This window comes from Salvelinus fontinalis, chromosome 32, assembly GCF_029448725.1.
Source record: "Salvelinus fontinalis isolate EN_2023a chromosome 32, ASM2944872v1, whole genome shotgun sequence".
Lineage (NCBI taxonomy): Eukaryota > Metazoa > Chordata > Actinopteri > Salmoniformes > Salmonidae > Salvelinus > Salvelinus fontinalis.
The window spans coordinates 41,438,125-41,465,921 of record NC_074696.1 but is presented as its reverse complement, the minus strand read 5'-3'; the positions used below and the strand labels follow the sequence as shown (position 1 = coordinate 41,465,921).

The 27,797-nt window shown below is 41.6% G+C and overlaps 1 protein-coding gene across 3 annotated transcripts; it reads right to left on the bottom strand.

The window, feature by feature from the left end:
- Positions 1-753: 753 nt before the first annotated feature.
- Positions 754-23,502, bottom strand: LOC129831363 (sialidase-1-like). Of its 3 annotated transcripts, XM_055894707.1 has the most exons (7): positions 23,290-23,502; positions 22,455-22,644; positions 19,903-20,165; positions 18,159-18,341; positions 16,566-16,716; positions 16,237-16,468; positions 16,022-16,099 (listed from the first exon to the last, which is right to left on the bottom strand). In XM_055894707.1, the coding sequence occupies exons 1-6, from the start codon at positions 23,383-23,385 to the stop codon at positions 16,278-16,280; spliced, it is 1,074 nt and encodes a 357-aa protein (XP_055750682.1). In that variant the 5' UTR covers positions 23,386-23,502; the 3' UTR covers positions 16,022-16,099; positions 16,237-16,277. The 3 variants fall into 3 exon arrangements, with proteins under 3 accessions (XP_055750680.1, XP_055750682.1, XP_055750681.1); XM_055894705.1 differs by lacking the exons at positions 16,022-16,099; positions 16,237-16,468; positions 16,566-16,716 and adding exons at positions 754-3,247; positions 3,405-3,624; XM_055894706.1 differs by lacking the exon at positions 16,022-16,099 and having other exon boundaries at positions 16,109-16,468.
- Between the last annotated feature and the right edge of the window lie 4,295 nt (positions 23,503-27,797).

The following is a 27,797-nucleotide window of genomic DNA, read 5'->3' as shown; positions in this document are numbered from 1 at the left end:
TACACTTCAGTGTTGTGATGCAAAAATTCTAGCAAAATGCATAGTGCATAGAATTAAAAAGGTATTGTCGAATATTATTCATCCTAGTCAGACAAGGTTTTTCCATGGACGATACATTGGAGATAATGTAAGACAAATACTGGACACAATAGAACACTATGAAAAATCTGGGAAACCAGGCCTGGCATTCATAGCTGACTTTGAAAAGGCTTTTGATAAAGTATGACTGGAATTTATCTACGAATGCCTGGAATATTTCCATTTTGGAGAATCTCTTATACAATGGGTTAAAGTTATGTATAGTAATGACTGTTACTTTTTTTGAACCCCCCCCCCCTCCCCCCTTTGTTCAGGGACACATTATTAAATTTCTGTTAGTCACATGTCTATGGAACTTGTTCAGTTTATGTCTCAGGTGTTGAATCTTGTTATGGTCATACAAATATTTGCACGTTAGGTTTGCTGAAAATAAACGCAGTTGGCAGTGAGAGGACGTTTCTTTTTTTGCTGAGTTTATAATGAATTCGGGGGGGCAGAAATTATTAAATATTAAAGCATTAGACCTCACTAAAGGCTTCAGTCATACCAAAGTTAAACTTAAATCCAAACGGGTTCTCTAGCAGATTAGTAAGAATGTCTCAACCCGTGTTCCAGAATGGTCTTTTTCCCTTTATTCAGATTACAACCTCTCACTTTCTGTTACTTGAAAATTAAATTATCTCCAAAATATTTTTTAAAACAAGCCATAGAAAGTTGGTTGCAATTTCAGTTTAATCCACCAGAAAAGACAGAACAAATATTACAACAACAAATATGGTTGAGCTCAAATATAATAATTGATTAAAAAAAAAAAAAAATTCTGGTATAATCTTTATAAATTATATCATAAATAGGACCGGTGGAGTTGTCACACATGCAGCTAACAAAAACATATGGAAACGTCTGCTCTACTCAAAATTACAACAAACTGATTGCAGCATTATTGCAAGGAAGGAACTTGTCTGTCAGCCCTGCATTAAAGATCAAAATTGGTTAAATAAAATTGTGATCAATAAAAAAGTAACCAGTTTAATTGCAGGACCAAATAATTGACAGCTGTGCCACATAGACTGCAAAATAGTTGGGAAAAGATTTGATCTACCCATTCCATGGTTTATGAACTGATACACATGTTTCCACATACTGTAGATCAATGGCTGCTTTTACACAGGCAGCCCAGTTCTTATCTTTTCCACTAATTGGAAAAATATCAGTACAATATCCAAACGTACATACAGAATATCATATTTGTACTCAGACACACCTCACACTCACCTCCCATAAATCACTATTCATATTGAATTCAATATCTTGATAAGAAAAAGGCATCTGGAGTGTTAAAACCACAAATCTTAGCTTAAAACGTGAATTGAAAGCATTCTATTGAAGTTACACACTTTCAGGAAAGGAAGGATAATAAACTTCGTAAGATATGTAGTCTTACAATAAGACCATAACATGTGGCAGTTAAACTTCTTGACACAATGAGTTGCCGTGCATCCAGATTTTTCAATAATAGGCAAAAGTTTCTCATCAAAATCATTTTCAGTGAACTACCAATCAAATCCTTGTGTGCATTTAACCAGGTGCAGCGTCTTACCGCTAAACAAGGAATCCATTGCATACCAGTATGTCGGCTTCACAGCTAGGTTCAGCGAGGTGAGCTGAGAGAAACAACTACAACTGCTGTGGACAGAAGTGTGCTAGCTAGATGAGACCGATCAAATATGCTATAGAAACCGGAGGTAAATTGTCACGTTGTTTCACATACAAGGGGAGTGCCAGGTACTGAGTTGAGGCATTTGTGACACAATCACATTTAATAAACGTTCAACTGATAGCACAAGGGGACTTTCAATTACATCCCTGGCTCAAAAAAAGAAAAAAGAAAATGGACTCAAAATGTGCATCTCCTATTCTGACACAAGTCAATCATTTACAGGTCCAATTCCATCACAAACTATTGTCTCATCATACGGACTTCTCTCATGCCAAAAGTTGGCAAGATCCATTCTGAAAGTGAAACCATTCTGTTAGGGGCTGTGATGCATGGGAGCTAGATTTACTAGGCGTTAAAATGTCCTCCTCTAAACCTATATTTTTACTCTTTGTTCAAGTTTTTTTCCCTATGGAAATAGCACAGTTGCAAACGCTTAGTAAGTCTGTCCCAATATTTGTATGGCTTGGAGACGCATACCCCACCCAAACCTTTTTCCTTCCCCACATCACAAAATAAAAGATGTGGGTGGAGGGATTTCCTCCTCTCTCAGCTATGGGAGCCCCAGACAGGAAGAGTACACCAACATACCACCAATCATTACAGACTATCATAGCTTCAGTAAAGGACCTGTGATTGGGCCATACTAATAAAATGTACATTAGGCACCAAATCGAGGAAAACAGACTAAAACAGGGAGGAACTACATGAACTTGTCCAATAAGAAAAGCACATTTCCGTTTCCCGCTGCGAATGGGTTTTGCCCTAAGTAATACAATCATGATGTATTTAAAAGCCCACCTTAGGATAAAGTGGCACAAACCTGTCATTCTTGGTGCCATACAACAGCAGTGGTTTGTATTTCTCCATGTCTCCCTTCACTTATCAAAATAAAGCTGTGCTGCAAAGTCCAATGAGTCCTCCTTCCTTCCTGAAAGAATCTTCAACATCCTCCCCCTAACCACAGATGAAATACCCTAACCACAGATGAAATACCCTAACCACAGATGAAATTCCCCGATCCACATCCTAACCATAACTATTATTAAGTGGATACAAATATTTGGGATTATATTTTTTTTAAAGCATCTCAGAGGAGTGCTGATCTAGGATCAGGTCTCCCGTCTATATAATCTAATTCATTATGATCTAAAAGGCTAAATGTTTCCTAGTTCAGCATTCCGAGAGGCTTTGAGAATACGGACCCTGACCATGGACCAGTAGTTAGAAGCAGACTCTACCAAGTACCCACCCCCCCAGCCTTACTCTACTACAGTCCACCGTAGAGGTGGATCTTGGCAAAGGAGATGGTCTCATAGTAGTCCTTGTGGCCTTTCTCGTAGATGACGAAGATGAACTTCCTGTCTTCTGCGCCGCCGCTCGTAAGTGATGTCATACAGGAGTAGCCGCTTGGCCCCGCCCAGATCTGGACAGCCTTCTTCTCCCACGACGTGCCATTGGTCAGAGACCAGCGCAGGGTTAGGTTGACCCCTGGAAGAAAGGAAAGAGAGAGACAGAGAGGAAGGGAAAGAAAGCAAGAGGGACAGAAAGGTTGAAGGTGGAAGTCAAAATGAATAACTCACCACTATTCCCCTTTCCCACCCACTCTGTCCACCAAAGGGCCCCAACCCAATCCCATAGTCCTTACTGTGAGTACTGTCAGCTGGGTTGGTGAAGTACATCACGCCTTCCTTCTGCAGTGCCCCTGCCGCTACGACAGGGTCTATCAGGGTGGAGTCAAACAACAGCTGCTCTATGGGTAGCGTCTCGCCGCCGTCCAGGCTGCGCACCACCATGCGGCAGCGGCAGTGGTAGTTGTTCTGATTGCGCACGTTGATGACGATGCTACCGTCCTCCATCTCTACAGGCTACAGGGGGGAGGGGGGGGGTGGCAGAGAGGAGTTTGATTGAGGAACTGAGGTGAGCCCGATAAAACTGATAAAAGCTAATACGGTGTTTCTCAAGCACTTCTCATCAAGGGATACTGATGGTTGTTACTCAGATGAATTCATTTAAGTTGTCCTACAAGGACAAGCTACTATAGCTTTCCAGTCCCTGATAACAAAATTAGTTGAGGAACTGCATTGTAATCAGTATACAGCACTACTGCATAAAACCAGAACAAAAGCAAATGGTATCACAAGGTAAGCCGTCATTTTAAATAATTTTTGTTTATTTATTTAACCAGGTAAGCCAGTTGAGAACAAGTTCTCATTTACAACTGCGACCTGGCCAAGATAAAGCAAAGCAGTGTGACAAACAGAGTTACACATGGAATTAACAAACATACAGTCAATAACATAATAGAAAAGTCTATATACAGTGTGTGCAAATGAAGTATGATTAGGGAAGTAAGGCAATAAATAATCCGTAGTGGCGAAATAATTACAATTTCGCAAATAAACACTGGAGTGATGCATGTGTAAGTAGAGATACTGGGGTGCAAAGGACCAAAAAATATATAAATAAAATAAATAACAATATGGGGATGAGGTAGTTAGTTGGGCTATGTACAGGTGTAGTGATTGGTAAGCTGCTCTGACAGCTGATGCTTAAAGTTAGTGAGGGAGATATGTCTCCAACTTCAGTGATTATTGCAATTCTTTCCAGTCATTGGCAGCAGAGAACTGGAAGGAAAGGCAGCCAAAGGAGGAGTTGGCTTTGGCTTTTTAAAAGTTGGGATTTAATGGAATTGAAAATGTTAGAGTTAGTGGATGCTCTTTTTGTACAGAGCCAACTAAGGAAGTGCATGATATATATGAATCCTAAGGATTATGATTCAAAGGAACCCCCAGAAGGGTCATCCCCTAAAAAAACTTAAGTACGCGGCTGTTACGTTAACCACGCCCCGATACCAACGGAATGGTTCACCAATAAAAGGGGTGACCATAAAGCCTCTGGTTCTTCATTTCAGCATATACCATGGATATTCATGTACCATATCAGGACTCCGATACGTCATGGGTACCAGACCCTAAGGACTCTACGCCTCACAGCCCTCCTTTCTACTCCCGCCAGGCAAGCCCCCCGACACCCTCTACATGTACACAGCCTGAGGATGTGTTTGATGGGGTGGTCAGTACTATTTTTGTGGATACCATCAAGACCTCTGTAGCCGCACTTTTAGACGTGGTGATTGGAGAGTATATAAGAGAAATGCCACGGTTGTGAGATCAACCAGCCAACGACGACATCTGTGTTTATATCTTGTGCCATCTATTCCCAGGGTTTACGGTGTAACCGAGGCTTTCCTACATGAACTGAAGGAGGTGATCTACATCCACGAGAAACTCAAAGAAATCAGGCACGCACTGGTGGACGACAACAAATACAAGGAAGCTTTGGTGGCTGATGTGGTGACTTTCTGGCTCAATAAACCCTAAGAGAATGAGTAACAATATATAGATTTCTATTTAGATATAAAGCAATGGGTGGGTAACTACATGCATACGATGTTAGAGAGAATGAATAAATACAATATTTTGAGAGAATTTACAAATGTTATGCAGCAAATTATTGAAAATAAAGTGAACAATGTATCGCTCTACAAAACCAGCAATACAAGGGTTATGCAGAGCGTGTGCTAAAAATTGAGCAAATCATGAGTCATGTAAGACATACGGGGAAGACTCTACAATGGTCACAACTGGTATCCCGTCTTGCGGATGATTCTAAAGAACTAGAAACATCCTTGTCTAAGATTTTAGCTTATTTGTTGGAAACATTATTTAATTGTAACATGTATCATATTTGTTGTTTATACACTGCTCCAAAAAATAAAGGGAACACTTTATAATGTTTACAATTTATAATAATGTAGAATGAACAGCTGTCCAGAAAGACTCATGTGAAGGCCAAATTACAGAGGAACTGCTTGATGCAATTAAAGCATTTAAGTCTGGGAAAACTCCAGGGCTGGATGGCATACCAGTTGAGGTATACCATACCTTTTTTAATGTACTCAGAGGACCGTTATAGCATGTTGTAACCACTCCTATAAAAATGCTAGATTATCAGATACTCAACAAGGTCTGATGTAATTGTTACTGAAACAGGACCCAAGTTGTAAATACACTGCTCAAAAAAATAAAGGGAACACTTCAACAACACAATGTAACTCCAAGTCAATCACACTTCTGTGAAATCAAACTGTCCACTTAGGAAGCAACACTGATTGACAATACATTTCACATGCTGTTGTGCAAATGGAATAGACAACAGGTGGAAATTATAGGCAGTTAGCAAGACACCCCCAATAAAGGAGTGGTTCTGCAGGTGGTGACCACAGACCACTTCTCAGTTCCTATGCTTCCTGGCTGATGTTTTGGTCACTTTTGAATGCTGGCGGTGCTTTCACTCTAGTGGTAGCATGAGACGGAGTCTACAACCCACACAAGTGGCTCAGGTAGTGCAGCTCATCCAGGATAGCACATCAATGCGAGCTGTGGCAAGAAGGTTTGCTGTGTCTGTCAGCGTAGTGTCCAGAGCATGGAGGCGCTACCAGGAGACAGGCCAGTACATCAGGAGACGTGGAGGAGGCCGTAGGAGGGCAACAACCCAGCAGCAGGACCGCTACCTCCGCCTTTGTGCAAGGAGGATCAGGAGGAGCACTGCCAGAGCCCTGCAAAATGACCTCCAGCAGGCCACAAATGTGCATGTGTCTGCTCAAACGGTCAGAAACAGACTCCATGAGGGTGGTATGAGGGCCCGACGTCCACAGGTGGGGGTTGTGCTTACAGCCCAACACCGTGCAGGACGTTTGGCATTTGCCAGAGAACACCAAGATTGGCAAATTCACCACTGGTGCCCTGTGCTCTTCACAGATGAAAGCAGGTTCACACTGAGCACGTGACAGACGTGACAGAGTCTGGAGACGCCGTGGAGAACGTTCTGCTGCCTGCAACATCCTCCAGCATGACCGGTTTGGCGGTGGGTCAGTCATGGTGTGGGGTGGCATTTCTTTGGGGGGCCGCACAGCCCTCCATGTGCTCGCCAGAGGTAGCCTGACTACCATTAGGTACCGAGATGAGATCCTCAGACCCCTTGTGAGACCATATGCTGGTGCGGTTGGCCCTGGGTTCCTCCTAATGCAAGACAATGCTAGACCTCATGTGGCTGGAGTGTGTCAGCAGTTCCTGCAAGAGGAAGGCATTGATGCTATGGACTGGCCCGCCCGTTCCCCAGACCTGAATCCAATTGAGCACATCTGGGACATCATGTCTCGCTCCATCCACCAACGCCACGTTGCACCACAGACTGTCCAGGAGTTGGCGGATGCTTTAGTCCAGGTCTGGGAGGAGATGCCTCAGGAGACCATCCGCCACCTCATCAGGAGCATGCCCAGGCGTTGTAGGGAGGTCATACAGGCACGTGGAGGCCACACACACTACTGAGCCTCATTTTGACTTGTTTTAAGGACATTACATCAAAGTTGGATCAGCCTGTAGTGTGGTTTTCCACTTTAATTTTGAGTGTGACTCCAAATCCAGACCTCCATGGGTTGATAAATTTGATTTACATTGATAATTTTTGTGTGATTTTGTTGTCAGCACATTCAACTATGTAAAGAGAAAAGTATGTAATAAGAATATTTCCCTCATTCGGATCTAGGATGTGCTATTTTAGTGTTCACTTTATTTTTTTGAGCAGTGTATTATTAGTAATATATATATATATATTTTTTAATAAACATAATACAAATAAATTAAAATTGTTATGGTACACAACCACCATCTCGATCCTAACCAATATGTCTCATACTATGTTGATCAAGTGGGTAATGGATTACCCGGTTATTACCCCTACCATGATTACCCCTATCATGTATGGTTCAGGGATAGGAGGTATATTACGTAAACTCTTAAGGATGGTTTTACCGTTTATGAACAGAGGCCTCAGCATAGCCAAACCACATTTAAAATCAGCGAACAAAAATATTGTGAGGTTGTAGCCAATGCTATGACCAGACGGGCTTCATCAGATCCCGAGCATCAAGAAGGCTCGGGTCTTATGCTGTTGTCTCGATGACCAAAAAAGAGACCTCCGGGTATAAGGCAGGCCGGCCCTTAAAAAGCGGAGATTAACCGTTCAAAGAATCTCAGTAAGTCAAAGACGACGTAAAGTGAGGAGGTCTGGACCAAAAACGACAAAAAGAATACTCAGAAGTATTTTCTAAAAGAACAAGCAACATGGCTCTTTTACACCGCATGTCCTCTGAAGCTATAAAGACAGAGCTCGATCTTTTCACAGCCCCCTGAACCCAACATTCAATAGAGAGGTCCAGTTATGTGGAGATAGCCCCACTCTCTGCCATTACAGACAACGGTCCTATAGAATATTTCATCCCAGGCCATGGTGACAACTACCTGGACCTCAACAACACCTTATTGCATTCCGTCTCAAAGTGACCAAAGAGATGGTACCAATATTGCAAATGATGCCAAAGTGAGTCTCATTAATAACCCCTTGGCTACCATCTTCTCTAAAGTGGATGTGACTTTGGGTGAACGCCTTATCAGTCAAAGCAGTGCCACCTATCCTTATAAGGCTATCCTGGAATGTTTACTAAACTACTCCGAAGACACAATTCAGCGCCGGGCTGTTTAGCAAGGATACTGCAGGAGCATCTATGGAAGACATAGACCCAACCCCTGGGGAAAACAAAAGGACTGGAGGCACGTGCTCGCTACTGTGCTGAATCTCAAGAGTTTCATCTGCTAGGGCCTATACACTGCCATTTTCTTTCAAGAACGTTTACTTTTAAATTCGGTTGATTTAAGGCTAAAATTAACCAGAGCCAAGGATGAGCTTTGTCTGATGTCTGCCCAAGACGGTAATTTTAGTTTAAAAGTGTTGGGGGCTAAGCTTTTTATTAAAAGGATGTCGGTATCTCCGGCCGTTCGTCTGGGTCATTCACAGGCTTTGATGAAAGGAAATGCCCTTTACCCTCCCCAAAGAATTACCATGAAAACATTTAGCATACCGGTGGGAAGTAGAATCTGTAGTCAAGAAAACCTGTTTCTAGGCCCTTTACCCCGCTACATCATTATAGGCTTGGTTGATCACGCCTCTAATACGGGCAGCTTACGTTAAAAAAAAACGTACATTTTCAACATTTCATTGCAGAGTATGTAGCTCTCTGTCAGGACGGACGTCAGGTCCCTGCTAAGGCTTTTCAACCACAATTTAATAACATATCGGTGCGAGAATTTTACAATCTATTGCTGGCTACCGGGAGGCATCTAAAAGATCTCTTTTTACCTATTGACAGAAATGATTTTGCAGAAGGTTACACATTGTATGTGTTCAATTTAGCACCTGATGATGACACCTCAGGAAATCTGTCTGTGGTGTCCCAAGGTAACCTAAGGCTAGAAATGTGTGTCCGTACACCTTTAGCTTGTACAGTTAGTATGATTGTTTATGCATGCTCTGATTCAATCTTGGAAGTTAATGCCGTCAGACAAGTCTTAGTGGATTATTATTAAGATGTTAAGGATCGTTGAGCAAAAACATGAATAGCCAAGAGCTAGGTCTCATGAGCCGCTTGATTGGAAAACAATTTTGTGGAGTATGGGCTTGTGATGAACTACCTATTGAGAAATGGAAGGAGCGACCGGCCATGTTTATTGTCAATACCCATCCCTACGGCTTTCCCCCCGGATTTTCACATTTCCCCACATCTATTAAACAGTTTTTGACCAAAAATGGATCAAAGATCTACAACAGCATCAAACAAGTACAAGATAACTTTTCCACTACATGTGGTCAACACTGTGTATTCTACCTATGCCAAAGAGCCAGTGGAGTTTCTTTTGAAGATGTCTCTTTATAATGATGATTTAAGAAGTAATGATAGCACCGTAGATTGTTTTGTTAGAAAATATTAATAGTGTTCAAGTATTTTTCCTTTAAGACCCTGTAATCAAGGTGTATGCTCACGCCAAATGTTTAAAGAATGTCACAAATGTTAAAATGTATCATTTTTCAAATACAATATATTGAATTTAATCAAAAGTCATTCAAAAGTCTAACCAACCTGAGAGATCAGGAAAAGGTCTGGAGATGTTCAGGGGTGAGGACTCGCCCATAAATTAGTTATCATCGGGCCTTTCAAAGGGGGGAGGGGTTGCTTGAACATCTTTAGGGGTGCTGTAGCTCTTTGAAGGGTTTTGTTTTAAAGTTTGAATCTGTTGACGAAGCTTATAGTTTGGTACATCCGAGAGGGGAATGTTGAGGATTGCCAGGGCCTTAAGAAACTGACGCCACCCATTAGGTCTTCTGTCATTAGCAATCTTGTGGGCTGCTGTGGTACTTGAGCAAGTCCATCAGAACACGCCTCTGCAACTGTTCCATGAGTGTGTACAGTTCAAGTCGACCATAGGCCGTGTAAAACCCACTTCTTGTTACGTCTCCATTGCACCAGGGCAATGTCTTGACTCAAGAATGAAAAACGTGAAATTTCGTATTGGTCTGAAAAAACTAATTCCATAAATTCTTCGGGATCTTTAATGATCGACGTTGTTAGCATATTGCTTCTCTGGGATAGTTTGCCCCAAAGCGAGTTTAAATACAATTTTGACAGATTTCTTTTGGTTTTGTTGACCTCTATTCTGTCAGGGTCAAGACGTATACCTTCTCTGTCGTGATAGTCCTGAATGTACTTTTCTTTGCTCTCTTGATCTGTGACCGATGCAGGATACCCTGAAGTCGTTTGCTTCCACCTCAAGAAGGTCTTGATGTACTCCTTAAAAAGAGTGTCTGATTTCCTGGAAAAGTTCCACACTTCAAAGATTTTGGCTACACGATACCCCTTCTCTAGAGCCTTAGAGAATTCAACAGTGACTCATACACCTGTCAGGGCTCTTTCTTGATCTGAATGATGACAAGGCTTTTCCTGGTTGTTGGTTTTCACTGCAGGTGCGACAAAAGGGGAAAGAAAAGTTTTCCTTGAGATCCCTTGTAAGGCAACACTGGCAGAAACAAACCCCGGGGAGGGTAAAGAGTTGCTTTAATCAGACCAAAATAGTTTTGTGGTAAGTCAGTCACTGTGAATAATTTCAGGATGACCCATAGGATAACAAGAGGAACTCATTACATGAGGATAAAGGGATGTAATATCTACATGTCCTATTGTCTCATAGGGTTACGCTATATACCGTAATGTCAAAGCATTGGTACGACCTCCATACAAGGCCTGTCGGGGTTCCAAGGGTTCTGGTGTGTCAAAGCTGGATAGGAAAGCTTGAACATGAGAATCAGACTTTGAGTTCTGTCCACTCGTGCGCCCACATCACATTCACTTTCAACCCATAAGCAGCCTGTAAAGATTCCAATTTGTCTTGGAACTCCTGGTACATATCCCCAAAAGTCTTTTGGGTTAAGACACACATGGCCTGGGGCACAAAGCAAGATTTACAACCGTGGAAGAAACAACCGTTGTACTCAAACACTGTCTCAACACCGTCAATCTACGTGATACAGGCCAATTGCCTTCTCCCCACTATTCAAGGCATGTTGAATAAAAATGTTTTTATCCTGGGCCAAGTACTCCAACCATTGAATGGACCCGCTATAGTATGACTTGAAATGTCGTCGGTAGTTGTCAGGCGATGGAATAGCTATAGATGCTGGAGGTAAAAAGTGTGTACGATAGGTTTTCATGCATGCCGATGCAATAGTTGTACAACTCCAGGGGTCAATCCCGGCATCTTTGATTACCTCTTCTCTGAATCTGAGGCATCCGTCACGCAGTATACCCACATCATTGTCACAGTATGACTCCATCTCTTTACGGAAATCAAAGGTATTATGACGTACTGTCGCATACCATGTCATGAATCTCTCTCGCTCTTTGGGAGACATTTGATCACACCCGTATATGTCGGGGCTGGGATAACCTGTTGAGGCTAGGGGGTGCTGTTGTCACTATTTCTGGAAATCGTGTAATTTTTAAACGGCTTCCTACTAAATTCTTGATCGTACAATATGCATATTATTATTATTATTGGATAGAAAACAGTCTCTAGTTTCTATAGCCGTTGAAATTTTGTCTCTGAGTGGAACAGAACACATTCTACAGCTATTTCCCTGACATGGAGTCAGATTTCACACATTTTGGCCCCTGATCTGGAGTCAGTTTAAAGGCCACTGTGAACGCTATGAGGATACAGACCATGCTTACGTCTTCCCCTGGATGCCTTTACGTGATGACGCTTTGAATGGTGTCGATTGCGCAATCACAGCCACTATAAAACAAAAAAAACATGTAGGTAGGAACTCTTTTCCAGATGCGCCGGACGCGCGGTGGACACCGACCTGCTCTTTTTCCAAGCATTAGTGTAGCCAGTAATATTTCTCCGGTCATGTTTGTACTCGTTATAGGAGTTAAAAACATCATAAGGTAGTTAATTTAAACCGTTTTATAGCAATTTATATCCGTTTAGTGCGATTTTGGGACATTTATTTCTGAGACACTGAATCTCTGGGCACGGTTCCAGTTCATGCCGAACGCAATGGGCATTTCCACATGGCAAGAGGACAGCTTTCGACCAAAAGACGATTAGACCCAAGAAAGGATTCTTTGCCCAAGATTCTGATGGAAGAACAGCTCAAAGTAGGAACAATTTATTATGATAAATCGTGTTTGTCGAAAAATGTTAATCGCTTATGACGCCATTTTGTTAGACGTAGCTTCGCTTGGCGCAAACTGTATTGAAAAGTAAGGATCATTTAAAAAATGTAAATCAGCGATTGTATTAAGAATTAAATTGTCTATCAATCGCTGTCCACCCTATATTTTTTAGTCACGTTTATGAGTATTTATGTATACGACTAGATCACTGTCTAATATGGCGCACGACATTGTCTGACCAGCTGGGCAACTTTTGTCATTGTCTAACCATGATTTTGGTGGCTAAATATGCACATTTTCGAACAAACTGTATATGTATGTTGTAATATGATGTTACAGGAGTGTCATCTGAAGAATTCTGAGAAGGTTAGTGAAAAAATTAATATATTTATTTTGCCGATGTTTACGTTATCGCTCTCTTTGGCTAGAATCAATGCTCTGGTAACGTTTGCATATGTGGTATGCTAATATAACGATTTATTGTGTTTTCGCTGTAAGACACTTAGAAAATCTGAAATATTGTCTGTATTCACAGGATCTGTGTCTTTCGATTAGTGTATGCTGTGTATTTTTACGAAATGTTTGATGATTAGTAATTAGGTAAACACGTTGCTCTATGTATTTATTCTAGTCCATTTGTGACGGTGGGTGCAATTGTAAACTATGATATCTACCTGAAATATGCACATTTTTCTAACAAAACCTATCCTATACCATAAATATGTTATCAGACTGTCATCTGATGAGGTTTTTTCTTGGTTAGTGGCTATCAATATCTTAGTTTAGCCGAATTGGTGATAGCTACTGGTGTTGGTGGACAAAGAAATGATGGTGTCTTATGCTAATGTGTTTAGCTAATAGATTTACATATTTACATATTGTGCCTTCCCTGTAAAACATTTTAAAAATCGGACATGTTGGCTGGATTCACACGATCTGTGTCTTTCATTAGCTGTATTGGACTTGTTAATGTGTGAAAGTTAAATATTTAAAAATATATATTTTTTGGGAATTTCGTGCTCTGCCTTTTCAGTGGGATGTGGGAGGAGTGCCGCTAGCGGTACCCCAGTCCTAGACAGATCCAATATAATGTAGATTCTCCTCAGATGTGAAGAAATGAGGAAACCAAACTTTCAGAGTTTTCAAAACCCAAGGCCTCAGGCATTTGAGCCAATCTCATGGGTAAGAAACTTAAGCTGTCAATGTATCTCTGGTTGAAGGCGGGGTCTACAAAACACAAGATTTTACTACCTTGCGCTATGACATTGGTTGCAACGCCATGTTGTATCAAGGGGTTCAAAAGAAGATAGGAATCATAGGCTCTAGAATTGTGGGCTATAAACGTGAAGTTTCTGTACTGGGGTTTTCTGAAGTGTTTTAGAAAGAGTAGTGCACAATTGGGTCCCTCTGCCCATTTTTATATCTACCATGACTTTCAAGGGTGAAAAGTGGTCGGCAGAGGGACCCCGGATTGCTGATTAGTCTCAAAATCATAAGACACATATTTCTCTGAATGTTCATCTTCAGCCAAGGGCTGAATATAACACTCGTGTGGCACTTCTTGAACTACTTCAGTGTCTCTGCTTTTCAAAGGCCCTTTACAGATTGGGCAATGTATGATCCCACACACGTGAGGTTTAGGGCTGTCTATTTTAAGGTTGTAATTGCAATGGCATTTTGGACATTTCTTGTTAATGTCACAACTGCTTACAGATGTACATGCCTTGGGGTGCCATATTTCAATTTTGTGTTTTTCGTAGCAGTCGGCCGAACGACATGTGCGTTGACAATCTGCACAGGGTGTTAGGTTTAAGGGTTGCGTCGGACATTTTTCATCCTGACATACTGAACAGTTATAATGACAAGAGTGCCCCCCCTTTCCGGTGTAGCCTGTATGACATGGACACACATATGGCGCTCCTAAAAAAGCTCTGATGTTGGTAATAGCATAATAATGGGCGTTTTGCACATAAAAGTACAGAATCTGAGGATGAGGTTGTGGGTTGTTCTGGAATCTCAAGAGAGCTGAATTAGCTCTATGGTACAAAAGCAAAATTTTGATGTTTAGAAATGTTTCAAATCCGCACAGGGTTTGTATGTCTGAGAAAGCCACAGCCTCCTGTATACCTAGACCGACGGCATTTCGTAGCTCCCTAGCCTTTTGTAAAGCCTCCAGATCAGTACATCCAGGGTTGAGTAAATGTGATAGGCCTACTGCAAAGCATAACTGATTACCATGAGTGTTAACGTTTATGAGATATTGCTTCTTATTGTTTATGATTTCTGATTGCATGAGACTATCAAGTTTCCTTCTCTGACCCCCTCCACCGAGGGGTTGGCGTACTATTTGTACAACGAGTTCTAGGGTCCTATCAGCTATGATGGCTAAATTAGATTGAACAAGGCGTTCCAGCAGGGCTATAAATTGTTCAAGATCTGCTTCGCCATTGGGTAAAACAAGAGATACTGTGTTTGGCATACTATCTCCAGATATTTCAAGTTGTAAGACATCACGAGGTTCGGCATAATCTGTAGCCCTTCTAAAAGTTCTCAGAGTATCCAAAATCATCACAAACTGCATAATCAAGGTTCTGATTCATCAATGTGAAATTTAAAAAAAACGGACGAATCTCTGTACTGCTGAATTTATTGCGGTACACAACACAAACACTTCTATCAATACCATCGCCACTGATTTATTACACAATTTTCCGATTCCTCAAAAACATTGTGGGGTTGCTCAGAGTCATCGGAGTTAAAGGAGGTGTGTGTGTGTGTGTGTGGGGGGGGGGGTGTTGAAGATGTAGTGTGCTCTCATTTATTGGGTTAATTAAGGATATGAGTTCTGGGGGTATCTGTAATAACAGGTGTTAATGTGTTTGGGTTATTGATGGGGAGGTTGGACCTATCTCATTCATTTGGTTAATAGAGGATATGAGTTCAAGAGGTATCTGTAATAACAGGTGTTCGGGTTATTGATGGGGAGGTTGGACCCATCTCATTCATTTGGTTAATTAAGGATATGAATTCTTCTGGTATTCTAGAAGTAGCCATGTTACATACAGATTTAGCGCTTGTTTGCGCATTTTTTTTATCAGATTGTTGTTTAACAAGCGGGGCGTTCTATGTTCTATACCGGAAGGATATATCTTGACTGTATTGACGCCTTAGTAAAGCAACCATACGTTTGTGTAGCTGGACCTCTCTGGCTTTTAGAGCCCTGTAAAAGGCTGTGAGAAACCCATCTTGACGATCCTTTTCAGGATCTGGGGGGTCCTCATTGAGAATATCTTCAACGAATATTGTTTCTACCTCAGAATTGACTGTATCAAGCTGTTTGGCCGCTTCATACATCAACACATCGTCTTCTTCATCCTTGTCATTTACAGTGTTGAAATTATCAGGTTTCGATGTTTTACTATGCATGTCCTGCCCTCTTCCTCCTCGACCTCTTCCTCTCGACATATTGGGCCTTGTGTCGGTATACGCCTGGGAGGAGTCTGAAAGAAAAATATATATTCTATAAAAATGTAAATTTCAAATATATTAATATATTAACACAGTTCTCGCTGTTAGGCCTTGGGGTTTAGTTAACTTACCTCTGGTTGTTTGATGCCTGCTTTTCTGAGGAATCCTCGATAACGGGGTTCCTATCCCAATGTCCTCTGGCTTTGTAGATTCTGCATGGTTTGTATCGCTATCATTGGAGTCTGAAAAAAAAAAAAAAAAAAAAGTGACATTTTTTTTAACATATTCTATCAAAAAATGTATAACTAATAAAAAAAACATAGAACTGGTCATAACGTATCCATAGAGAGCATGCTCTTGAATCCAAACGTTTTCAGACCAGTCGCCCTTCTCGGGCCGGGGTGATTCTGCGCGGTGCACTTATGCCAAAGTATTGTGATGCGCCTTAGGTGCTAGATTATATAGCTCTTGGGTGGAGTTCAAAGGGGGTGTGTAGCTGTGTGTTAAATCTGCGCTTCTTGTGTTGTTTGGAGTTATGGTTTCAGCGCCCCCGAAGCCGTTCATAGGTACAGTTCCTATTTCCTCGGGTATTCTTGTATGAGTTCTGTCCGCTGTCAACACAAGATGAGCTTTTTAAAATAGTGTACACACTTTTGTTTAATGCTTAATATATAAAGATTATTACGCGTTTTTATTATTTGGACTTACATTGAAAATAGCTTGAGGCCGTAGGGCTGCGTAAAGAAGAACAGGCCTCCGTTTGTTCCTCTGAATCCTCATCATGGATAGTTATAACAGCTGATGTTGGATGATCCAAATCAATTATTCCCAGTAGCAGCTGTGTAAAATGTCTGGTATCCTATAGACATTTTTAAACAATATTTAAATATATTTATACGAAATATATACATTTTAACTTAAAAAAAAGACATACATTTTGACATAATAACATACCGGAAAATTCAATGTCTTCCACTTTTAGAATATCTGTAACAACCATATATAATATTTGAGGAAACCTTATTAGAGAGAGAGACATCCAAACAGTGCAGTAATTTCTAACAGGTAATATCAAACATTTGCCACAAACTACCTAACGCACAAAATCTAATATAATATATTATTTCCACATCCTCACCTTAAATTCTGTTTTTGTTTGAAAAAGGGTGCTGTGGCCGCTGTTTGTGAAAATCTTCACCGCTGAATCGTCCGGTTGGAAAATGTAACCCATATGGCCGTCACTCATATCCAGCACTCCATTAAAACAAAATCAGGGGCTACCCAAAGAATGTCTTCGATGGTTTTGTCATTGTGTTCTTGACACGAGGAACACAGTACACCTACAATTTGTCTAGGAGACATGTTTAATTTCCTCTTTAGTGTTCTGGGTTTATTTTAATTTCTTCTTTAGCGTTCTGGGGTTTATCGAGGTCGCTTATAGTGTTCACAGCTCTTACTTATACTGCGGCTGTCCAATACCCCCGGACATGACGGTTTTCATATACAACAGTTCACTACAACAGGGGGGGCCTTACTCTTTGAAATGTTCAAACACATTCCACAGTTCAACGAGGTCAGTACACATCAATCATCATGACAGCTTTAACATAGTGCATCTGTTTAAATAAAAACTCACTCGAGAGCGTGAGAACGGAAGGACAGGATGAACATATATGGGCGTAACGACGTGACCCATAAAATAGGTCATAAATCACTCGTTTGACGGATGCCGTCTACTGAATTCTCTCTTCCACATATTCTAAGTCAGAACAGTCCAGAGGTTGAAGAGCATGCATTTAGTTTCACTTGCATTTAAGAGCAGTTGGAGGCCACGGAAGGAGAGTTGTATGGCATTGAAACTCGTCTGCAGGTTAGTTAACACAGTGTCCAAAGAAGGGCCAGAAGTATACAGAATGGTGTCGTCTGCGTAGAGGTGGATCAGAGAATCACCAGCCACAAGAGAAACATCATTGATGTATATATTTGTTGTTAAATAAAAGGTTAAATAAAATAAGTATGAAACTAGTACCAGACTAGTAAAACTAGAGGGTTGCCTAATGGCAGAAGAGGCTGGTGGGAGGATCTATAGGAGGACAGGCTCATTGTAATGGCTGGAATGGAGGTAATGGAACAGAGTCAAACGGAGTTTCCATAAGTTTGATACCGTTCCATTAATTCCATTTCAGCCATTACAATGAGCCCGTCCTCCTATAGCTCCTCCCACCTTCCTAATAACTACACGGCTATTGTACTGTGTGCCATCCTTTCCTTCCTGCTCACTCCCGCCCTGGTTAGCTTTACCTGGCACTCGTCTGGGTTGAAGTCCAGGGCTTGTTTGGGCTGGTTGTAGGGGATGCTCTTCAGCGCGGCGCCATTCTTCCAGTTTCGCCCGTGGTCGTCACTCAGAATGCAGAAGACCCCGTCACCCTCCAGGGTGCCATGTCCACACACCACCAGACGCCCCTTAGCAGGAGGGTAGCGCTTCTGTGAGCGGAGACATGGAGAGACAGTCAAAACAGTGTACTCTATCAAAGCACAACAGTTCAATCAAAACGACTGACCCCGGGTGCATTGACCCCAATATTTATCACTAAGGTTTATTATTATACACAACATAAGGGTTAAGGTTATGATGATAGAAATGGGCCTCATAATAGACAACACAAAAGTAGGTTACGTCAGCAATGGAATCACGAGGAAGGAAATATAAAGGAGCTCTCGTCATAGGTCGGTAGAGAAGGCAAATAAAGAGGGGGAAACTACACTGAATAAAAATAGCAACATGCAACCATTTCTATGATTTCACAGAGTTACAGTTCATATAAGGAAAATCAGTCCATTGAAATAAATTCATTAGGCCCTAATCTATGAATTTCAAATGACTGGGAAAAAGAGAGATGCATCAGTTGGTCACAGATGCCTTAAAAAAAAATAAAGTAGCGGCTTGGATCAGATAACCAGTCAGTATCTGTTGTGACCACCAATTGCCTCTCTTCCACAGAGTTGATCAGGCTGTTGATTGTAGAATGTTGTCCCTGTGCTCTTTAATGGCTGTGCGAAGTTTCTGGATATTGTGAGGAACTGGGACATGCTCCCGTATACGTCTGTCCAGAGCATCCCAAACATGCTCAACGGGTGACATTGTCTGGTGAATATGCAGCCCATGGAAGAACTGAGTCCTTTCTAGCTTCCAGGACTTGTGAACAGAAGACCCTTGCGACATGGAGCAGTGTATTATCATGCTGAAACATTATGTGATGTGGCGGTTGAATGGCACGACAATGGGCCTCAGAATCTAGTCACGGTATCTTTTAACTTTCAAATTGCTATCAATAAAATGCAATTGTGTTTGTTGTCCATAGCTTATGCCTGCCCATACCATAACCCCACCATGGGGCACTCTGTTCACAATGTTGAGATCAGCAAACCGCTCGCCCACATGACACCATACACACTGTCTACCATCTGCCCGGTACAGTCAGTTACAACCCCAAACTGCAGTCAGGTCAAAACCCTGGTGAGGACAACGAGCACGCCAATGAGCTTTCTGACAGTTTGTGCAGAAATTCTTTGGTTGTGCAAACCTACAGTTACATCAGCTGTCCGGGTGGCTGGTCTCAGACGATCCTGACGTTAAAGAAGCCGGATGTGGAGGTCCTGGGCCTGCGTGGCTACACGTGATCTGCGGTTGTCGGGCCAGTTGGATGTACTGCCAAATTCTCTAAAACGATGTTATTAACATTCAATTCTCTGGTAACAGTTCTGGTGGACATCCCTGCAGTCAGCATGCCAATTACACACTCCCTCAAAACTTGGACATCTGTGGCATTGTGTTGTGTGACAAAACTGCACATTTTAGAGTGACCTTTTATTGCCCCAGCACAAAAGGTGCACATGTGTAATGATCATGCTGTTTATCAGCTTCTTGATATGCCACCCCTGTCAGGTGGATGGATTATCTTGGCAAAGGAAAAATAAGCTTAAGAGCGAGAGGAAAAAGGGGAGATGAAGAGAAGTCTGAAAGCCTTGGATGATGGTGACCCACCTGAATGCCAAAGCCGGGCCCAGGTACGAAGTTCTTGACCCCCAGCTGGACCGAGAGGTTCCTTGGTGGGCTCCAGCGGAGTCCGTCGTCCATGCTCTCCACCAGCATTATACTGGCGGGGTCACACTGGTACTGGTGGAAGCACAGAGAGTAGATCAGTAGCACAGAGCCAGTTTCCTCATCCACCACCACTGAACCAAGGTTCAGTCCGTCAGCCAGGAAGCCATCGTTTACTATGAAGGTGGTGGGAGACCACGTGGTACCTAGGGTGGAGGGGAGGTATAGAGGAGGGAGAGAGAGAGACAGAGGGAGGAGGAAAGTATCAGCCATAAGTAGTGCTGTAAATTAAATGCACTGGAGTGAAGATTCACTGATAAAAAGCAATGTCAATTCAAATATGTGTACGAGTATCCGTGTGTTTCTCTGTCCTGTCTCTCTGTCTGTCTGAAATGGGAATATTTAACATAACAAAAGTTCATATTTAATTTAGAGTGAACACAATGTTGAGCATATTTAGAGTTTCTGTAATACATCATTTCCAGGGTTCCATTTGTGACACTCAAGGTGCAGGTTGATGGTCACCAGACTTGTTATGGATTATTCTCATATCTGTTGATAGTGGTTGACGCCAGACTGGAGGCTGCCGGGTTCCAAAACTAATGCAATCAACTTTTACCCAGTGCAAAATACACCTATCCGGGCACCCGGGCCAGATCAATCAAATCCCCTCAACTGCTCCTTTTCCCCTACCTACTCAGACCACCCCCAGACAGTCCTAGCAAAATTCTTGCATGAGAAGTGGCTTTTTGCTTAGAAGCTAGCTTTTTGACCATTTTAAATTCACAGTAAGGTACTTAAATTGTTACCCAGAAATGATTTGATATCCAGATAAAAACAGATCCACTGGAGCTTTAAAAGAAGATTTCCAGGTTGGATTAAAATGTCCAATGTAGTCCTTTTTATCTCAATATCAAAACAACTCTTACATTGAAAGGATGTTATCATAATTATTCCAACATCAGTGTGGAAATATATATAAAACAGGAAAATCAAGTTATCTGCAATGGGCCTTTAAGATAGAAGAGCCTGATCAGAGAAGGCCAGTTAGACATTTTCTCTGTCTTCCTGTTGCAGCTTGTAATAAACAAAATGTATTTATTTTATCTGCTACTGCTCTCCTTTTTGTTCACCTGGAATTCCCTATTAGAATTATTCCTCACAAAACCCAGACAAAAAAACAAACATGATTTTGGGGATTTTCACAAAATGTAATTCATAGAATATTCATTTTGAGGAAGGATTGTTGACATGTATATCTAAAAGCATAATTGACCAATAATGTCATATTGACCTTACCCAGGCCTCCTTTAACACAATCCATAGTGTTTATTCTGTAGGTGCTACAAAGCATACAGTGGTGTCATATAAAGCTTTACCGCTTGCTCTGTAATATATGAGTGGTATTTTGATTTTAAAAGTTTTTGAAACATTCATTTATGAAAATTGAAAAATATAAACATGAATATTGAAAAAATGTATTGTTTGATTTTGCAAAATGTTTAATATATTGTTGAACATAATATACTCTACGGACATATCAAAGTTCCAGAGTGGGATGTCTGATACTCTGTTACTGCTTACTAAAAGTAAGGGCAGCAGTGAATTTTGAACCACAAACAAACCCCTCCCCGTTTTCCAACATGAGCAACTATTGGGCAGAACAGGCTGGGTTGACAGATTGTTGACAACATCTATTTCGTCTCCAATGTTTTTGAAAACATACATACAATTTGCACAATGAGCACTTGGTGTCTGTCAAATGCATCGTTACAGTCGTTGCTTAGCTAGCTAGTGAATTTGAGCCATATTAGCATTAACATGAAAATCGGTAAAAACAACTCAAAACAAGACATGGTATCAAGACCGATATAAAACTAGCTGAAACGAGACAATTACAATTCCTCACGTCGCAGGTTCTCATCATTGTTATGTCAGTCAATCAATTAGCCCATGTCAGTAAAAAAAAATTTGATTGGTAAGTTAGTCTAGCGACCAGCTATCTAAACTTGTAGTAACCATGGTTGAATTACCAAATGGGGGGGCCCCATTGATCATCAGATAGCATATTAAAAACTGCAAACATTTGTCCCCTCCCCATGACAAATTGTGTACAGTTGCAGGAAATGATCTGTAAAACTGCACATTTTTCTCTCCGCCCCATAACAAAATGAGTAGAATTGCATGAAATCAGTTATAATTTTGCTAAATTCTCACCACCTCATGGCAAAATCTGTAGAATTGCAGCAAACTTGCTTTAAAACTGCAACATTCTCTTCACGCCCCATTGCAAAATGTGTAGAATTGCAGGATTTGTTTTGCTGTCAAAAGGCTTGCTGACTACATGTGTGGGAATGGATGTGGGTACGCAGACATGCGAGCCACTGTGGCCCCTCACAATGAGTTCAATATTTTGGGGGGGGGGGGGGCTGCCAACCCCATCAAAGTTGCCCATCCCTGCATTGCACTGTGTCTTGCTCTGCCTGCCTGCCTACCTCTGTCTGTGGACCGTCGCATGGCAAGGAACTTGGCCCCCACATCACTGGCAGACTTCTTCCGGGCCTCAGCGAAGGCCAGCAGACTGCCCTTGGGGGTGAAGGAGAGCAGTGGGATCCGGTAAGTGCTCACCTCCCCTGCCCCGCCCCTCACCCACAGCAACTGCTCATCATAGACCAGGGGGTCAATCTGGGAGAGAGAAAGAGAGACTTCATTTGGCTCACTGCTTGGCAGATGTAGCCACTTGCCATGTTAGGCCAGGTGAAACTGAGTGGGCAGAAAGCAAACCGCCAAGTTCCCTCTTGGAAGAAGCTTGGATTTTAGCCAACAAGAACTGCTGAGATAGACCATTATAAAAAGACAGCATGTGAAAGTGACAGAACAAGATCAACAGGATGGGTCCATAAAATCATTCTCTGTGCCATCCAAGTAATGTTGTGCCTTCAGAACAAGTGTTACTCTTGTTCATATACTATATGCCCCCAATTCAGCAAGTTAACTTATCTGCTATTAAAACACAGGATGGATTACTAAATGTAGAGGTGCAAGAGGTTGTTGGATTGTTTTGGTCGCTTAGCTTTGCAACGGCCTGTTAGTGCAAACGTACATCGCAAGTCTATTGCAGTGTTAGTTACAGAGATAACAGCTCTTGCGCCACAACTTTATCACACCCAAAATCATTATACTGCTATGCTTTCTTGCAGTAAACGACCTACAAAATAGATTGGCTACATCTTGCAAAGCTGTGTAGAATCAAGCTAAAAATGTTGATAAACACTCAGGAATACAACCCATGACTGACAAACCGGTCAAAATATCTGACAAGTTTCCTACCTGGCCAAAAGAGGTGCATAGACTTGGCGATAGCACAACTGAGAAAAGTACTGCGACTCGGCTTCGTAACCCCATCAAACCAGCCCTTGTGACCATGCTGTTCAATGTTCTCTCAGTCGTAATATGACTAAGAAAGTTAAGATACTATGGCATCAGCGCAAAACTGTAGCACAATCACTTCCTCCTCACCGAAACCTTAAACACCGCGGTCATATGACGGAAATGGGCGGTCACATGACTAACTTATTCTTCTACTTCTTCGTCTTCTGTGGGTTTTATGGCGGACTACAACCCCAAAAACTGTATTGCCGCCACCAACTGGATTTTTTTTTATTTTTTTTATTTAAGTAGGCAAGTCAGTTAAGAACGAATTCTTATTTACAATGACGGCCTACCCTCCGGCCAAACCCGCCCCTAACCCAGACAATTGTGCGCCTCCTTATGGGACTCCTGATCACAGCCGGTTGTGAAACAGCCTGGGAACAAACCAGGGTCTGTAGTGACACTTCTAGCACTGCAAAGTGCCTTAGACCACTATGCCACTATGGAGGACTGGTTTTAATCCCCAAAAAATACAAATAAATCCATACGTAATAGTGAAACTAACTTAATCCACCCCAATTAAAATAGTACATTGCCAAAACAAACAAAACGTCCCACTTCTTCCTTCTTTTAATTCTCCATATCTCCCGTCTCAGGCTCTAGAACCTGACAGAATGGTACGGCTTGTGCTAATATTCCACTTAACTCCTTCAGTAAGAAATCTTTCAGCGCCAGAAACCGCTCCACTATGATTTCTATCTTCCTGGACCTTTTCTCAACCTTGGAAGTGCAATTCATTACCATAGCTATAAAGGCCACAAAGTCCACCTTCTTAACCTTTAAAATGTCAGGACCCTGCTTGTGAAAGGCAACCTGTGCAGCCTGCAGTGTAGGCCTATCCACCACCATGGACTCTTCTGATGCACCATTCAAACCTTCAACCCTTTTCACAGCTGCTGCATATGGAATGCTCTGTACAACCCTGACTTTGGCCACCTCATTATCTATCAACCTTGTGGGGCATTCAAAATATGTGACTTCCTGATTCCCTCCACAATTGCAAAATGTCACATTTTCCTCACTTTTAAAACACATAATATTATCTTTTCCACAACTTGGACATATCTGCTTCTCTCTTCTGCAAACACTTGATACATGACAAAAGCTTTACAATGATCACACTGCATCATTCTTGGGATAAATGCTCTGTTAAAATACCCTAACTGCACCTGAGTAGGGAGAGACTCCATATTAAAAAACAAAAGAACAGTGAGACTCTTCACTTTTTCACCATTCACCACACGATTCATCCGACGCGCTTCAGTCACTCCAGGAATATTTTTAATCACTTCAAAATCGACTTCCCACGAGACGCCTCAAATAAGCCCCTTGAGGGGTGCCCTGTTCCGAAGAAACACACACTACACTTCAAACTTATCAAATTGGTCAAGACACAATGCACGCTCCTTCTGATCCACAGAAGCACAGAAAATCTAAACAAGCCGGCACATGACTAACTCGTCCTATACTGCAAATAAATGAACAAATCTGCGAAGGGGGAAGCATTGAAGCGGATGGGTATTTGCTATACCGGATAGCACTGACCGAATCAGATGGCATGTTCTTGCCCTAAAAAGTCTGCATTAACACAAATCTGAATTCAAAAGTTCAAGACTTTACTTTTTCTACCTTGAATCAATCAAATGTATTTCTCAAGACATTTTTACATCTGCAGTTGTCACAAAGTGCTTATACAGAAACCAAGCCTAAAACCTCAAAGAGCAAGCAATGCAGATGTATAAGCACGGTGGCTAGGAAAAACTCCCTAGAAAGGCAGGAACCTAGGAAGAGAGAAGAACCAGGCTCTGACGGGTGGCCAGTCCTCTTCTGACTGTGCCGGGTGGAGATTATAAGAGTACATGGCCATTAAGGGCAGATCGTTTTGCAAGATGTTCAAATGTTCATAGATGATAAGCAGGTTCAAATAATAATCACTGTGGTTAAACCAAGGTCACTATGCTTACATTGATTTTGACCTCAATGATACAGTTGAAGTCGGAAGTTTACATACACTTAGGTTGGAGTCATTAAAACTCATTTTTCAACCACTCCACATATTTTTTGTTAACAAACAATAGTTTTGGCAACTCGGTTAGGACATCTACTTTGTGCATGACACAAGTAATGTTTACAACAATTGGTTACAGACAGATTATTTCACTGTATCACATTTACATTCACTAAGTTGACTGTGCCTTTAAACAACTTGGAAAAATCCCGAAAATGATGTCATGGCTTTAAAGCTTCTGATAGGCTAATTGACATCATCTGAGTCAATTGGAGGTGTACCTGTGAATGTATTTTAAGGCCTACCTTCAAACTCAGTGCCTCTTTGCTTGACATCATGGGAAAATCAAGAAATCAGGAATCAGCCAAGACCTCAAAATTGTAGCCCTCCACAAGTCTGGTTCATCTTTGGGAGCAATTTCCAGACGCCTGAAGGTACCATGTTCATCTGTACAAACAATAGTACGCAAGTATAAACACCATGAAACCACGAAGCCGTCATACCGCTCAGGAAGGAGACGCATTCTGTCTCCTAGAGATGAATGTACTTTGGTGCCAAAAGTGCAAATCAATCCCAGAACAACTGCAAAGGACCTAGAGATGCTGGAGAAAACACGTACAAAAGCATCTATATCCAGAGTAAAACGAGTCCTATATCGACGTAACCTGAATGGCCGCTCAGCAAGGAAGAAGCCACTGCTCCAAAACTGCCTTAAAAAAGCCAGACTACTGCACATGGGCAAAACTATTGTTTGTTAACAAAAAATATTTGCAACTGCACATGGGCACAAAGATCGTACTTTTTGGAGAAATGTCATCTGGTCTGATGAAACAAAAATGGAACTGTTTGGCCATAATGACCATCGTTATGTTTGGAGGAAAAAGGGGGAAGCTTGCAAGCCGAAGAACACCCTCCCAACCGTGAAGCACGGGGGTGGCAGCGTCATGTTGTGGGGGTGCTTCGCTGCAGGAGGGACTGGTGCACTTCACAAAATACATGGCATCATGAGGATGGAAAATGATGTGGATATATTGAAGCAACATCTCAAGACATCAGTCAGGAAGTTAAAGCTTGGTCGCAAATGGGTCATCAAAATGGACAGTGACCCCAAGCATACTTCCAAAGTTGTGGCAAAATGGCTTAAGGACAACAAAGTCAAGGTATTGGAGTGGCCATCCCAAAGCCCTGACCTCAATCCTATAGAACATTTGTGGGCAGAACTGAAAAAGCGTGTGTGAGCAAGGAGGCCTACAAACCTGACTCAGTTACACCAGCTCTGTCAGGAGGAATGGGCCAAAATTCACCCAACTTAGTGGGAAGCTTGAGGAAGGCTACCCGAAACGTTTGACCCAAGTTAAACAATTTAAAGGCAATGCTACCAAATACTAATTGAGTGTATGTAAACTTCTGACCCACTGGGAATGTGATGAAGGAAATAAAAGCTGAAATAAATCGCTCTCTACTATTATTCTGACATTTCACATTCTTAAAATAAAGTTGTGATCCTCTCTGACCTAAGACAGGGAATTTTTACTAGGATTAAGTGTCAGGAATTGTGAAAAACTGAGTTTAAATGTATTTGGCTAAGGTGTATGTAAACTTCAGACTTCAACTGTATATGGGCAATAAAATTCCATTTGATAAATATTCCCTGCTGAAAACCAGCATAGACTGACATAGACTGGTCATGATGGTCACCATAATATGCTGTTGACTAGTGCTGGTTTAGCTGGAACAACCATTTCAGTAATGGGTGCAATAAATCCTAACAGATTGGATTAGTTTATAAAAATGGTTACACTACAGTTCAAAAGTTTGGGGTCAAATATCCTTGTTTTTGAAGGAAAAGCTATTTTTTTGTCCATTAAAATAACAAAATTGATCAGAAATACAGTGCAGACATTGTAAATGACTATTGTAGCTGGAAACTGCAGATTTATGGAATATCTACATAGGTGTACAGAGGTCCATTATCAGCAACCATCACTCCCGTGTTCCAATGGCACGTTGTGTTAGCTAATCCAAGTTGATCATTTTAAAAGGCTAATTGTTCATTAGAAAACCCTTTTGCAATTATGTTATTTCCAGCTACAATAGTCATTTGCAACATTAACAATGTCTACACTGTATTTCCGATAAATTTTATGTTATTTAATTATTTTTTACTCAGACCAGACCAGCTTGACCAGCACTAACCACCATGGGCCAGCATAAACCACCAGCTTGAAATACAGTACAATGGCTTGCGAAAGCATTCCCCCCACTTGGCATTTGTCCAATTTTGTTGCCTTACAACCTGGAATTTAAATTTATTTTGGGGGAGTTATCATTTGATTTACACCACATGCCTACCACTTTGAAAATGCGAAATATTTTTTCTTGTGAAACAAGGTTTGTT